This window comes from Hyalella azteca, unplaced genomic scaffold, assembly GCF_000764305.2.
Source record: "Hyalella azteca isolate HAZT.00-mixed unplaced genomic scaffold, Hazt_2.0.2 contig1803, whole genome shotgun sequence".
Lineage (NCBI taxonomy): Eukaryota > Metazoa > Arthropoda > Malacostraca > Amphipoda > Hyalellidae > Hyalella > Hyalella azteca.
The window spans coordinates 252,591-269,942 of NW_025932102.1; the positions used below are offsets into that span (position 1 = coordinate 252,591).

The 17,352-nt window shown below is 40.0% G+C and overlaps 1 protein-coding gene across 3 annotated transcripts in view; it reads left to right on the forward strand.

Moving 5' to 3' along the window:
• The first annotated feature begins 301 nt into the window (after nt 1–301).
• LOC108682003 (inhibitory POU protein) overlaps nt 302–17,352 on the forward strand; it is a 51,065-nt gene continuing 34,014 nt past the window's right edge. For all 3 annotated transcript variants that reach the window (XM_018171092.2, XM_047884054.1, XM_047884053.1), the window contains exons 1-2: nt 302–766; nt 14,515–14,544. In XM_018171092.2, the coding sequence (XP_018026581.1) occupies nt 566–766; nt 14,515–14,544 (231 nt within the window). In that variant the 5' untranslated portion in view covers nt 302–565. The remainder of the gene's footprint in view (nt 767–14,514; nt 14,545–17,352) is intronic.

Consider the following 17,352-nt stretch of genomic DNA (forward strand, 5'->3'; position numbering starts at 1 on the left):
ACCCGAAGTTATGTTGCCAACTTAAAAAAAATGCATCAACAAGCAAAACATTTTTCTATTTGTGTTGTGAGGTGAAGTGACCAAATTGTGTAGAGAATATTAAGTTTTAATAATCAAGCATTAGGAGTCTAATTAAATTATTTATAACTTGAAAATTTGATTGGTTTCATAAAACAGGAGATTAAACTTGAGTGAAAAGTGAACTGAATTTTATTCCTGTGTATGACATAATTTATATTATAGGCAAGCAATTTAGGAAAATTTTGGTAACAAGAAAAACTGAAAAAACTTGATTTCAAATCATAGAGCTGCAAAATAAAATACATTAATTATATAGATCAACTAAAAACACACAACTTAACAAATAAAGGAAATCCTAACTTACAGACTAAAATAATGAATTTGCAATCTAGCATTTGATTAGAAAAATATGTCTTTTTACATCTATTGATGAAGAGGCTTTAGAACACAAGTGCATAACTAGGGCAATTCATGTACCCACAAGCTAAAGATAAGAATTAAAAGCAAAGATAATAGTTAAAGATAAAGATATTAACTAGGTAAAATGTTAGCCAGTCCACCATCTGTGTCGTCGCCCCTGAACCTTCATCACCAGGACGGCTCAGGCATGTACTCCCCTGACAAGATGATGGCCTCGGCCGCCGCCGTGTCCGCGGCCAAAGGAGTGTCCGCCAACGGAGGATTCCACTCAGGAAGATACAGTCCATCCTTCAGGAGTCCTGATCCTAGGAGGTGTAACACCCAGGTACGATTAGCTTAGTTAATGTACTAACCTCGTTAACAGTTACATTTGAAATCTTATTTATTTTACACACAGTATCAACTTTTTTTAACAGTTGAATTACAATTAGTGCCAGCTTATTCGATTTACTGGCTTTGTTTGAATTTCATAAATCATTGTTAGAGATTAATAATCTTGGTAATAAATTTAGATCGAGTAATAAAAATTGTTAGAAAATTTTCATGAAAAAGGCGCCCTAGTAGAGATCCAAGGCAATAACTAGCTGATACGAATTTCATTTTAACTATCAGATTTTGGGAGGAAATTAATGAATAGATATGTAGCTCTCAGCATCCTACATTCTAATTATTATTATTAATAAATAATTACATTATTATTATTCTTATTATATAAATACATTCGAATTACATGATAGATAGCTCCTAGCATACTATATTCAAATAATTATTGTTAAATATTTACATTATTATTATACTTAATAAATAAATACATTTAAATTACATAATAGATAGCTCCTAGCATACCACATTTAACTCATCAAAAACTTAAGGACTTGATAACCAAAAAATTCTGTGAATTTTTGCCGCAATATTTGAATTAAATGTTAAAAATATAGATATTAGCTACGAATAGTCCTGTAAACGAAAATTAAAAACAAAAAAATTTATCGCAATAGAATGATTTATTTGACGCTTCTAAGGAATACATTTATTTTAGCACCGATTTGGATATATGATATATCCCAAAAATTTTCATTTTCCTGAAGTATTTTACCATATTTCAAATAGTATATATTTGGCGGGATCAAATCACCGTATCCTTCATATATGTTGATAGTAAATTATATTGTAAATAACTGCGCTAGTACTTGTATTTTAATTTGAATTTACATATAATCTATGCAAAATTTGCTGTTTTCATGCGTTTGCTCGTCCAATTGGCGTTTCTTCTCACACTATTCAATGTTGCAAGTACAAAATTTCGGTTGAAAAACTAGTCATTTACGATTAATGTTCGGTTGAAAAACTAGTAATCTATGATTACTGTTAACTTAACTCAATAATGTAATTAATTTATATTGAAACCATTCATTAGAGCACTGATGCATTTATCCCCGAAAATTTAGGTAAACTTATCAAGTTTTTTTTCTTAATTTTTTGTTTCGCTGAGCCATACAGTATTCTCCGATATTTATATATGGGTTGTGATTCCCGTAGAGTTTTGAACATTCTCTAACTTTCTATTCAAGTTTCTCTTAATCTCGTTTTGCAACGTTGTATTAAATTATAATTAAACTGAATTTTAGTTCGAAATATATGGTTTACCTTGAAATATTATCAGTTCAACAAATTTATTATTTGAACAAATTTAGGGAAAGTTATTTACGAAAATTTTGTTGTGATTCCTCCCAAATGCTGATTTATTTGCTTGAATTTCAAAATTATTAATAGATAAAATTCACTGCCTTCATTTAATTGCATTTAAAAATACTAATAACAACGTAATTCTGTCATTTGCAGAGGAACATTTGTCCATGGTTGTGTAATAATATTTTGAACTGCTCGTGCAAAAGTTTATCCCAATCATTAGTAGCTGCAGAACATGTGGCTGTAAAACAGTCGAAACCATTTATTAACACGTTATATATTTCGGGTCATAGTATTTTTGAGTGTGTTGAGGCTTAGCCTTAATAAATATATATATTTTACTAAAGTTTTGTCGAAATTTCACACCAGAATTTCGTCCATGAGCGTTATTTAAATCTCATTGAATTTATAGGAATGCTGCTTCGTATCGGATCTTTCTGCCGTGTGGCATTAAGTTACAATTGACACAAATGCACAACGCTTTAAACTAAATAAATATGCGAGAATCATGACAATATTGAAAGAATTAGTCCGTCACAACTGCGGTTATACACAGGTTTGGAGATCAGGGCTTGAGGCGACCATTGCAAGCGATTCTTGGGCCATAAAATTTTTTGGTTTGGTTTTTCGTCTTCAGACTCGCGGCGCATAGCAGACGGCTACGTCTCTACTTATTATCTCGACTACCTTATTGTTACTTATTATCTCAACTAGCTTATCATTGCTTATTATTTCGACTAACTTATTTTCTCGAATAACTTGTCATTGCTTATTATCTCGACTAACTTATAATTGCTTATTATCTCGACTAACTTATAATTGCAATTATTATCTCGACTAACTTATAATTGCTTATTATCTCGACTAACTTATAATTGCAATTATTAACTAGACTCAGTAATTGCTTATTATCTCGACTTAGTAACTGTATTGTCTCCAGACTAAAGGTACCTTAGTGCCCAGTAGCAGTTTTTCCAGCCAAAAGTCAACGATTATTGAAATTTATTTTAACAAAATTCTTAATATAAATTTGTTATTTAATTTCTCCTGTTACGGAAATGAATTTGAAAGCAAAACTTCATTTATTATGTTTTGTCTTAATTATTTTCTGGTTTTCATTGCAACAACAAAATTATCAAGTGAGACTGGATCGGGAACATGTAATTTTTGTGTTGATAATAGGGTACGTATTTTGATTCCTACTCAGTAAGAATCGATGCCTATTTATTATAATTGTAATGAAGCTCTTTCTCATGTTTTTTCCCTTTTAGCAAGTAACTTTATTAAATGAAGTTTATAACCAGCTTCAATCAGAATTTTATTGGACCTTGATTATGTGAGACGCATTTTATCCGTTGAAAAGCGTATTCAAGGCTTGAGATTCTGCAGTTATAATGGATGCTAGGAAATAATTCCGTTCGTGCATATTGAGTGCCCATTGCATTTCTGAACGTAAATTTAATTCTTTCGTTAAAATAATCTACGTATTATTTTGGCCCGCTTTTTGGCCCGCTTCATAAGAATTTAGTAAAGTGTGACGAAATATTTCAACCGAATTCGTGATATTCTGTGTTATATTCTGTGATACTGCAAACAATTCGGCGATGTCCGACATAATTTCTGGCATGCTTTAATCGAGTCTGGGAACATTCAAAAACATATTCAGGCTGGCTAAAAAAGTATTTCTTTTGCTTGTTGTACTATATATTCTGGCTTGTTTGAAATAAATCCAGTGATATGTCCGCACGACTGCGCTGATAAGCGTGACTGTAGCAGCGGCGGCGTGCTACTGTAGCAGCGGCGGCGTGCTACTGTAGCAGCGGCGACGTGCTACTGTAGCAGCGGCGGCGTGCTACTGTAGCAGCAGCGGCGTGCTACTGTAGCAGCGGCGGCGTGCTACTGTAGCAGCAGCGGCGTGCTACTGTAGCAGCGGCGGCGTCTAGCTCTGACTGAAGTTTCTTCCTAGTTTTAATCATCACAAGTTTAATTAAGTCACAATCACACTTGCAATTCGATCCAACACAATAAAAAAATCTGTTCACAATACTCAGCTCGGATCCCCTGATACTGAGTTACTAGATGATAACATAGGTAAGAAATGTTGTCAGTATCAGTTCCCTAGAAAATTTATCATAGCGAAAAGAGGTCATAATCATTATTTAATGTCGAAAGATATTTTAAAATAATTACGAATTTTATTGATGAAGACCTGCATGGTTTTGACGAGTAAATAAATCGAATAATGAGATGGATGGAAATTCGTTCTGAAAATTTATTGCTTATAATTTAGTAGGTAATTTATTTTACATACGCGAATTAAGTTATTTTCATTGGGCGTAGTTCTTGGTCACTTGTAGATAATTCCATGCCACACTTGCCTTCCATGCCACACTTGCCTTCCATGCCACACTTGCCTTCCATGCCACACTTGCCTTCCATGCCACACTTGCCTTCCATGCCCCACTTGCTATAATTCCACGATTACGTGTTGTGTAGAATGCCATCATTCTACACGGTAGAGATAAGTGGAATGCTGCGTTTCATGCTATCATGCTATTCTTGAAATAATCCAGTTTATTCATGAGTCGATCCATTCGCATAGATTTTCTTTGCAGTGATAAACATTAATATTACAAGACATTATCTATATTTTCTCTATGTTTAGTTAGACTCATAAAACAGAGCATTATATACCATCGCATTATTAGTGTATACATGCTGAGTCATGAATAAATAGATGGGATCAATTATGTCTGATGTCATGTGAACGATTTTACATCATTTCCGAGTCCCGAGGAGTCGATGTGTGCGCTGTGTACGTGTTTGTTTATCATTACCACACACACACACGCGTGTATGGCGGCCTGTGTACACACAGCAAATACAGAGGCACACACAGAACGAAATGAACTTTTATTTCCTACTTGTACAAATAATTTTATCTTCAACCTGGTCAAAGTTAGCATTACAGTAACAATAATATTGTTCAACATTTCATCGGCATATAGTTCAACCAGGTTAATCTCAGCTTGAATTTACCAAGCAACATTTTTAATTTGCGCATGAATGATTCAAATGAAACTAATATAATTGAATAAAGATTCAGACCACATGCGGTACAGTCAACAAGGACCACATGCGGTCCCGTCAACAGAGACCACATGCGGTACAGTCAACAGGGACCACATGCGGTACAGTCAACAGGGACCACATGCGGTACAGTCAACAGGGACCACATGCGGTACAGTCAACAGGGACCACATGCGGTACCGGCGCTCCAGTTATCGACGTTTCCTTATATTTTTCAAGCTTTATTTATTCATGGATTAAAAGTTGAATAAATTATTCAGGGACTGCAAATATTCAAGACCGATCGAGAACATGAACATACAAAGGAAATACAACATCTTCTATAACATGAGCGTACAGAACATGCTCTAGAACATGAGCATGTAACGGGACATGTTAAAAATTAATACAGAAGATGACATTAACAAGATCACGAACATACGAAGGAACAGGATATAGAACGTGAAGATGCCAAGAGAAATGCTGGAATAATTTAATATATAAAAAAGGTTATCTAGAATAATAATTACTTTATAATTCTTAATGTAATTATTTTGTTATATATTAGTGCTGAGAACGCACATATATTAGAAATTAACGTCAGTGGCTTACATCCAATGACGTGAAGACCAAGCGTTTGGAGAAACTATACAAGCGCGTGGAGAATATATTTCACACCACGTCTTTTCACACCACGCGCCGCACACCACACACCAAACACCACACGTCACGCACCACGTCACGCACCACGCACCACAGACCACATGTCACGCACCACGCACCACGCCACACAGCACACGTCACGCACCACGCCACGCACCACGCGTCACGCACCACGTCACGCATCACGCACCACGCAGAGCAGCGGTGGGGATGGCAGTAATGGCAGCGCAGGTCCCATTGATCAGAGGTCAAATATCCCATTGATCAGAGACGCTCGGCGCCACGTGGCGGGCGAGACCGCGTCCACAGAACTGAATTTTATACGCAACTGTTGAGTCCACCACGCCACTGAGCAAACACTGAGCCTGCTATACAGCTGCACTCAGTGTTCAGTGTGGAGTGTGGCCACCTGCCATGCTGTCTGCTCATCATCTGCCACCTGCCATGCTGTCTGTTCATCATCTGCCACCTGCCATGCTGTCTGCTCATCATCTGCCACCTGCCATGCTGTCTGTTCATCATCTGCCACCTGCCATGCTGTCTGTTCATCATCTGCCACCTGCCATGCTGTCTGTTCATCATCCACTATTTGCCATGTTGTTCTAAAGTTGCCAGCAGGTCGCCAGTTGCCTGTCATGTCGCCCCGTCATCAAGTTGCCATGTTTATCTCCAACATTGACGCGTTGTCGTGTACCGGCAACAAAGTTCCGGAAAGTTCGCAAGCTCTGATAAACTTGATCGACTTGATAAACTCCATGCCAACATTTGCATCGTTGTTTTATAGCCGACTTTTCGGTGGCCACCAATTGACCTTCTTTGATTTTCCTTTGGAAAATCACAGCACACCGCACCACTGAAAATCAAAGATTGGATATACACCTTTGAGATTTTTAAGTACAGGATATCTGATGACTATGTTTTATAGTTTCAACAAAATATCAATAAATACGCTTTCAAGTAGAAATAGTGTAAGGAACATTACATTAATAATATTTCTCCATGGCGAGGTTCTAATCACTTGATGCAGCTATAGCATTTGGGGGACTAAACTTACCTAACACAGCCACCACTTATGCACTATAAATACTAGTTACTAGTTATGCGTTACTAGTACACTGTATAGTGTACAACCTAATGATTGCTAGTGCAGTCACAGCTCTCGGGCACCAAGCAAGACTGCCATTATTTGTAAAGTTAATGTGTAGGAGTACAATATTGTTATGTCGGTGAAATGTTCATGTCTTGACGCTAATGTTTATATATTAATTATTAATAAGTATAAATTAACATTATTTTTTATAAAACACTTTCCTGCGTGTGATGCAAAAAATACATCCTGTTGCACATTGGTGGTGCACGCACACGACATGTACATGAAACTCACTTGACACGCACATGACATGTACACGAAACGCTCTTGACACGCACTTGACACGCTCTTGACACGCACATGACATGTACACGAAACGCTCTTGACACGCACTTGACACGCTCTTGACACGCACATGACATGTACATGAAACGCTCTTGACACGCACATGACACGCACTCGCACACGAGAACACAGCCGCCACGTGCCCCACGAGAGCGCCGCGTGTGGCGACTTGGCGCCACACGCGGCGCGCTGGACGCTTGTGTGGCGTCTGGACAGCTGCCTGCCAAGTGGCGTCAAGCCAGTAGTTGAGCCATCCATGCCATGTGGCGTCAAGCCAATCACACTACGAGCGTCAAGCCAGTCTCGGCACGAGAATTCAAGCTCTATTAACTAATCCACCACTAATTCATTAATTAGAAATGCTCATCGCAATTGATATGCTCACGCGAGGAATGCTGAAGGCACAAAAACAAATTTAGAACGAATTCTTTTGTCTTGGAAATTTGCGTTCAGCTTTTTATTTAGATCAAGCAGAATAAGCGCTATCAAATAGGGACAATACCAACGTTTAACGCGGGCCAAAATATTAAGAAATGGAGGCCTGAGCTAGACCCCTTAGTCCTTGAACTAATCCACTTGTGCTTGGCCTGAGCCTTGGTTTTGTGTGTTCAAACCTAACTACGGTTATAGGCGTGTTATGGGCGGCCGTATGATAGTGCATGGATGGCCAGCGATGAAACGGAGATAATTTTCGATCAAAAGAGGAAAGAGCGTTTCGCAGGATTATGATGGCGCTCACTTCAGCAATTAGATGATTAAAACTGGAGCAATAGTTTGTTCTATTGATCGCGAGGGCAAGAGGGAAGAGGTTCTGATTGTGTGAGAAGGTTTGCCCGCGGTCCACAGGGAAATAAATTCATTTATAGAGTACCAGCCGTGATGATATAATGCTCTGCCTGGCTCTACTTCAATGATATAGTGATGATATAATGCTCTGCCTGGCTCTACTTCAATGATGTAGTGATGATATAATGCTCTGCCTGGCTCTACTTCAATGATGTAGTGATGATATAATGCTCTGCCTGGCTCTACTTCAATGATGTAGTGATGATATAATGCTCTGCCTGGCTCTACTTCAATGATGTAGTGATGATATAATGCTCTGCCTGGCTCTACTTCAGTGATGTAGTGAGGATATAATGCTCTGCCTGGCTCTACTTCAATGATGTAGTGATGATATAATGCTCTGCCTGGCTCTACTTCAGTGATGTAGTGATGATATAATGCTCTGCCTGGNGTCGATTATCAGCGTGGAGAGGACGCTTATCGTCGATTATCAGCGTGGAGAGGACGCTTATCGTCGATTATCAGCGTGGAGAGGACGCTTATCGTCGATTATCAGCGTGGAGAGGACGCTTATCGTCGATTATCAGCGTGGAGAGGACGCTTATCGTCGATTATCAGCGTGGAGAGGACGCTTATCGTCGATTATCAGCGTGGAGAGGACGCTTATCGTCGATTATCAGCGTGGAGAGGACGCTTATCGTCGATTATCAGCGTGGAGAGGACGCTTATCGTCGATTATCAGCGTGGAGAGGACGCTTATCGTCGATTATCAGCGTGGAGAGGACGCTTATCGTCGATTATCAGCGTGGAGAGGACGCTTATCGTCGATTATCAGCGTGGAGAGGACGCTTATCGTCGATTATCAGCGTGGAGAGGACGCTTATCGTCGATTATCGGCGTGGAGAGGACGTGTATCGTCGATTATCAGCGTAGAGAGGACGTGTATCGTCGATTATCAGCGTGGAGAGGACGTGTATCGTCGATTATCAGCGTGGAGAGGACGTGTATCGTCGATTATCGGCGTGGAGAGGACGTGTATCGTCGATTATCAGCGTGGAGAGGACATTTCTCCACATGCATCAGAGTTTATCCTAGAAGTAATCGGGATTATTGAACTTGGCAATATGTTATTCAAATATTTGAGTTTGGTTGAAGTCTATCAATAATTATCACAGCTTAGAAAAACCTATTGTTAATTATAATAATAATGAGCACGGTAGTTGTTATATATCAGAGTTAAGACAACATTTTTCCGTCAACTGTTCAGTATTGATGGACATATATCGTTGACAATCAATTAATGGAAACCAATGTCGATTACCCGTTCTCAGTCTAACGGTTACCTGTCAGCTTTTGACGGCTCATGACGTCGGATGTTTGGTATCGCTGTTCATCGGCATCGTAAGTGTCGGGTATCGCTGTTCATCGGTATCAAAAGTGTTAAGTATCGCTGTCCATCGATGTCGTGAGTGCTGGGTATCGCTGATCATCGGTATCGTGATTTCTACCAGATTACCAACCCTACATTAGCGATGCCATGTGGCATTGCATCGCAATTCAACCGCGCGATGCCAAACTGCATCGTCAGTTGGAGGACCTGTCCAATATCATCTTCATCTGTAGTTGTGGCATCTGCCGCTACGGCATTCGCAATTAAGGCATCTGCAGTTGTGGCAACTGCCGCTATGGCATTCGCAATTAAGGCATCTGCAGTTGTGGCATCTGTCGCTACGGCATTCGCAATTAAGGCATCTGCAGTTGTGGCAACTGCCGCTATGGCATTCGCAATTAAGGCATCTGCAGTTGTGGCAACTGCCGCTATGGCATTCGCAATTAAGGCATCTGCAGTTGTGGCAACTGCCGCNCATCACTGCACGTTGTGATGTCCATCACTGCACGTTGTGATGTCCATCACTGCACGTTGTGATGTCCATCACTGCACGTTGTGATGTCCATCACTGCACGTTGTGATGTCCATCACTGCACGTTGTGATGTCCATCACTGCACGTTGTGATGTCCATCACTGCACGTTGTGATGTCCATCACTGCACGTTGTGATGTCCATCACTGCACGTTGTGATGTCCATCACTGCACGTTGTGATGTCCATCACTGCACGTTGTGATGTCCATCACTGCACGTTGTGATGTCCATCACTGCACGTTGTGATGTCCATCACTGCACGTTGTGATGTCCATCACTGCACGTTGTGATGTCCATCACTGCACGTTGTGATGTCCATCACTGCACGTTGTGATGTCCATCACTGCACGTTGTGATGTCCATCACTGCACGTTGTGATGTCCATCACTGCACGTTGTGATGTCCATCACTGCACGTTGTGATGTCCATCACTGCACGTTGTGATGTCCATCACTGCACGTTGTGATGTCCATCACTGCACGTTGTGATGTCCATCACTGCACGTAGTGAAGTCCATCACTGCACGTTGTGATGTCCATCACTGCACGTTGTGATGTCCATCATTATCCGCCACACTGTCCGCCGCCTCGCGTCTATCGACGCGCTGCTCGGTCGATGCAGCACAACAGTTTAGCGGGCGTCTCTGGCCACCTGTTGTTGTCCTGTTGCACCTGCCCTGTTGCTGTTATCTGGTGCTCCTGTTGTGGCTCCTCTGCACCTCCTGTTGCTGTTATCTGGCGCTCCTGTTGTGGCTCCTCTGCACCTCCTGTTGCTGTTATCTGGTGCTCCTGTTGTCGCACCACTTCTATCGGCGTCACTTCCATCTCATGATTGAGCAAACTATTTCTTTCTAGACCTACTTCATTCTAGACATTCGTACGTGCCTATTATAGCGAGGAGTGTTATAGGTTTTTAGATAAAAAAGAATTTAAAATTGAACTGTTTTAAGACGCTTGTGATCTCCTCGCCTCCAACGGAGGTGCAGACTTATAATGGAGAAAAACAAATTTGTTGTCAGGAATAAATTTCGCTATAGACCTCGGCTGATGGGCATTAGTAACTGCTTTAAATGATAACTTGCAGTAAATAAAGCCGACTGGTAATTACTCGTAATATCAAATTCTTATTAATAACTATAACTTAATATATAGCGCTGCTTTATAATTAACTGGAATATTAAGATCACCAACAGAACTTGCTACCAATATTTAACTCTGCCCAATAATTAATTACCTCCAACATTCAATCCCGGTGCCTACCTGAACCTTCAGTACACAGCAACTTCTGAAAATCTGTTGTATATTCGATCGTCAAGTTTATTTGAAGTGGGCGTTTGAAGCTTGGCACACTAATATATAGGCGCTGTTGGGGCGCGTATCCAGGATACTTATCGTGTCGGATATTGTATATAGGGGCTGTTGGGGCGCGTATCCAGGATACTTATCGTGTCGGACTCTAAACCTTCCTGCAGAGAATTTTGGGTCCAGGTTTCCTAAATATCATGTTATTTATAAGTGTTACATTTTGGTTCATCGTTACTATTGCATTTGATTATGCAACAATATACTTGTCAATTAATTTTCAATATCATAAAAATGTATTATATTTATTAATTTATTTTTAACATATATAAATATAATTTTGCCTTCCAAAAATTCGTGGTTTGGAAGCTTAATTGGCATTACAAATATATAGGTGACAAAATACGGTCGATTGGGGCGCGTATCCAGGATACTTATCGTGTCGGGATATTGTATATAGGGGCTGTTGGGGCGCGTATCCAGGATACTTATCGTGTCGGGATATTGAATTTAGAGGCTGTTGAGATATTACCCGGATTACCCTATGGTGTCCGGATATTAGCCGGACTTAAAGGTTTGTTAAAAATGTTTTATTGCAAAATTTTAAGGCATTGTAAAGGGGGTAGTCTAGTTACTTGTAAAATTGAAATGTGTTTCCTAATATGTTATGTATACATGTTGTTTACTCAGAAATAAAAAAAATTAAGTTTCTGTCAAATTTCTTATTGGGAATTTGGTTCTCATAAAATGGATTTAAATGAATTATCTCAAATTAACTGGGGGCACAAATTTCCTTTTTGGAAATTCTACGCTAAATGTTTATTGAATCGGTATATTTTCAAATAACCAACGTTATTTTTAAATTACTTACTGGATACAAAATGACAGGGCACCGAATAACAAAATTCTTTAAAAACCGAGATTTTTTCCCAGGGTTTCCTGTCCTGTTATGTTATTAATCTCAACGTTTGAAAGATGTTTGCTGAAAATCTGGCAGGAGCAACTGCAACAACTATAAATGACGCGAGGAGAAGTGACTGTTCTTAAAAAACAATGTAGTTTATCTCACTAGTCACTGACTAGTGACTAGTCATCCTCCGTGAGATATGACTAGCGCACCATCTAGTCATCCTCCGTGAGATATGACTAGCGCACCATCTAGTCATCCTCCGTGAGATATGACTAGCGCACCATCTAGTCATCCTCCGTGAGATATGACTAGCGCACCATTTAGTCGTATCGGACATCATGCCTCAGTATCGATCATAGACGTGTAGGTCTGTGGCGCGGGTCGCTAAGCTATTGTGTCGTCTATAGCTTTGTTTACTCTCTTGAGGAAGCTTTGTTGGTGCACAAGTGCGCTAACGGCTTCATTCTCGCTCCAAAACTGCCCCACTCCCTCACTCCTCCATCCCGTACTCCACTCTATCCTTATCTCCATCCCCTCATTTCACCTTCACCCGTACACCGTTACTCCCCCATCCCGTGTAACTCCAATCTTTCTTCTCACCCTTTAACATTTTACTTCACCTTTACCCTTGCAGGTTTATTCAACCACTCCCTAATATATCACGTCCATCACTCTATCTTCATCATTATCCTTAACCCTTCACTTCATCTACTCCTTTTTTTTCGTAATCCCCTCAATCCCTAATCCCGTCCTTCACCCATTCCTTCTTTTCATTCCCTCATTTCACTTATATCCTTATATCGTTACTCTGTCACTCACTCCTCCATTCACTCTCTCATCCTCATTGCCTTACTTTATACTCCACCTCATCATTCATTCAAAACTGCATTTAAACTTATTCGCCGCCAATCATTTCTTAATCAAATCATTTATTTTTCTCAATTTTTTCGTCCCACACTCCAACCCGACCAATTAACCTTGTGCCTCTCTCCTTAAAATACATGTTCTTGATCTGCCTATTAATCAGCTCTCACTAACTTACTTCCTTCATTACATACCTCAATCCTTCCACTCCTTACAGTGCTCCTTCTCACCTTGCATGACATCAATATTCTATTGATTTGTTTCCTTTTCTTTGATTTGGTCGAAGTTTTTGTTTTACCTTAAAAATTCATAACCACGATATATTGTTGCCTTCTCAAAATTTTGCCTTCTCATCGTCAAGAAAATTCAAGTTCACGCCATTCCAATATTTGTTTAGTCATGTGCGAATGGTAAAAAAAGTTGCGTTTGCTTGAATTCAATCAAGATAAAATTCAATCATTTAACAGAAAATTAAGTTGACATTATTTCTGCAGCTCGTGCATTGGGTGTACGCATATTTCAGTGATTGTTGGCCATCGACAAAACAGATGTAAGTCTCAAGCTGTATACTCAAACTTCTATTCATTTCAAGAACGTCCAAACTTACATAGACTATGCACCAATAAACTTTACACAAAAACCTTAAATAAAACTACTATTTTCATATCTATTATTATTTTCATATCTTCCAAACTAGCGTCAACTCGACAAGATTAAACTTTGATTTTAAGTTAGTCCCGACGTCCCGCCGGGTTATTTGCATAGCGTTATTTTGGCGAGCCCTCAACAGCGGGCCAACAGAGCTGCTTTCTTCTTCTGTTTTGTTTTGATCAGACAAGTTGTGGGCAAACACGTCTATATATGTGAGCCTCGGGCCCCACCCCTGGGCCTCCTGCTCATGTGGGGCCTTCCATAACACGCCTATATATGTGAGCCTCGGGCCCCACCCCTAGGCCTCCTGCTCATGTGGGGCCTTCCATAACAAGTCTACATTGCAGGGACCAAATAAATAAATGTATAACAATCCCTGAACGGCAATTGACGTTTTAAGAAACTATTTAAACAGTGATAATCTTCATACATTTCAAGGGATGTCATTCAGATGCAGGACAATAAATTGTTATTTTTTCTGTATAGTAAATTTAAGTTTTGATTGTTGACTGACGCCCATTTCTGTTGATGTTGATGCAGGATTGACGCTCTTCTTGTGTTGATGTAGACATAACGCCCACTTGTACTGATGTAGACCTAACGCCCCTTGTACTGATGTTGGCCTAACGCCCCCTTGTACTGACGTTGACCTAAGGCCCCCCTAGTACTGATGTAGACCTAACGCCCCTTGTACTGATGTTGGCCTAACGCCCCTTGTACTGATGTAGACCTAACGCCCCTGGTACTGATGCTGGCCTAACGCCCCCCTTCTCCCCCCACAGGAGTGGTCCGGCTACCCCGTCTCCCTGCAGGTAGTGTGATGCACCTACGCGATGTAGTAGCGGTAGGTGGTTGATGCCATGATGGTATGAGATCATCTGTGTGGTCATCTGTCTATTTGATCATTTGTCTGAGTGGTCATTTGCCTGCGTGACCATTTGATTACGTGGTCATTTGTGGCATGATCACTTTACTGAGCAATCATTCGCCTTTGTGATCATATGTCTGCGTGTTCATTTGCCTGTGTGATCATTTGTATATGCGACTATTCACCTGTGTGATTATCTGCCTGAGAGATCATTTGTATGTGTGGATTAAAAATTATCCTAATTTAGTAGTTATTTCAGAAATATTCAAGAGACTGTGATGAAACCTATATCACCACAAGTACCAAAGCTATAACCCTGTCCACCTCACCTATTAAAGAATACAGCCTCTATAATGTTTATGGTATCGAGGAGAGTCTACGTGCGATAGACCATACCTTTCAGTTATATTTCTATTTCCTATATTAACTTTTTACTCAGATCCATGCATATAAGTTCCTAATGGTAAAAAGGTTGCATGTCTTGATGCAGATAATTATTACATTTGAGGAAAGATTGTGCACCAGATTTAAGAAAATGAGACGAGGTTTTCGTTGAGAAAAACGACATTTCTAAAATTACCCCGTACCGCTTTACTTTTTTTATGGATGCCTTGGTCAAAACTATTAGTATTACAGGAACCGGTAACTAGAGTTACCGTTAGTAGACGGTTGTAAATATAGTTTCCGGCCTCAATTAAATAAAGACCACGAATAATATGCTAGAAGTTCTAGGGAATAGGAGATGAGAAGAAAACCTTGTGGTGAGGTAGAAGTGCTGGGCAGAGAACTGTTGATCCAAGGATGGTACAGAGATGTTCAACCTGAGGGTTTAATGAAGGGAAGAGGAGCGCAAGGATAGGGTCATGGAGTGAGGGGACCTGGAGTAAGGGGACATGGAGTGAGGGGACATGGAGTGAAGGGACATGGAGTGAGGGGACCTGGAGTAAGGGAACATGGAGTGAGGGGACATGGAGTGAAGGGACATGGAGTGAGNAAGCCTAATACAACACTGAACTTAAGAAGCCCAATACAAGTGAACTTTAGAAGCTGGAATAAAACTGAACTGACTGAAATCTAAAGTAAAGTTATATGTAAACAATTTACGATTTATTCACGATGATCATTGCTAGGAACACAGTTAATAATTCTTCAAGATGCCACTTGATCGGGTATTGTGCGGGACGGTAAATACAGTCCGTAGTACTTGTCAATCGCGATACTCAATACGCATTACGAGACAAAATATTCGTACTTGCAATCACAGTATAGTATAGTATAGTATAGTATAGTATAGTATAGTATAGTATAGTATAGTATAGTATAGTATAGTATAGTATAGTATAGTATAGTATAGTAAAACAGTATTCAAAGGCAAGTGTAACGGCTCCCCCTGCTCATCATTAACAGTATTCAAAGGCAAGTGTAACGGCTCCCCTTGCTCACCATTAACAGTATTCAAAGGCAAGTGTAACGGCTCCCCCTGCTCACCATCAACAGTATTCAAAGGCAACTGTAACGGGCAGTTACAAGCAATAATAACAAGTGCTCAGCTTCTGCCTGCGTGACCCTCACATCTCAAATATCTTCCCTCGGATATGGTCCCTCAGAGGGGTGACTCCCTCCAGTGAATTAACGCCGTATGATCGGTCTGCTTTTTGCGCGCCTAATCTCCTGTTGTGTATGTTAAGTCATAGATTTTAGTTATTATTTCTAGTAATTTATAATCTGTTTAACAAATTGCATAGCACTGATGAAATTAAATATTTAACTCGAAAATGAAGTCTGTTCATCTGAGTATATTGCGTAGACAAGTTTCGCTTCAAATATTGATTTATTTTATTTCCAAGCTTTCTCTCGAATTACTCGCCTCGTCGAATGTGCTTCCTGTATTCCTCATAAAATTCATATATTTGAGAACACTTCTGTTTGAAAACTTAGCCGAGTTGCTTTAACGGTATTTTGAAAATAAAAATTTGCCGGCTATATTATCTCAGTAGCAATCCGACATAATTTGTAACTGAGTTCGACCGACCAGAGATGGTTAAGAGGGCTATCCCGATCCGCTGCGTCGAGGGATGGTCTTGGATGCTGTAACCATTAGACCATTAATGCCTCCCTTAGGATCATCTTCTCATCAGAAGTTATCACTGGTGGCGTGTGACATATGTGTTCTCTCATACAACACATGATCAAAAGTTATCACTGGTGGGGTGTAACATGTGTTCTCTCATACAACACATGATCAAAAGTTATCATTGGTGGGGTGTAACATGTGTTCTCTCATACAACACATGATCAGAAGTTATCACTGGTGGGGTGTAACATGTGTTCACTCATACAACACATGATCAGAAGTTATCACTGGTGGGGCTAACATGTGTTCTCTCATACAACACATGACTTGAATTCGTGTAGAAGATCTCGAGTAAGAACTACTCTACGGGTATTGTATCAAAAGCATATATCATGACATTTTACCCATACAATAAACATTGCTTTCATGTATTTGAAACCGAGCTTCGTAACTACCAAGAAGTGTTGGGTCAATAGACGCTATAAGCTCCATGCCACGTGCGTGCACTTGATCGTTCAAGTTCGCTGCTAAGTTTTGAACTAACGACTCGAGTTGCAAGAAACTTGGTTGAGTTGAACGGAAGTTTGTGTGTTGTGTATCCAACGACAGCAAGTTGAGCCGTTGCAGCAGCTCTAATGTTCGGCAAGCCTTTATTTTATTGCGACTTGCAACAAACCG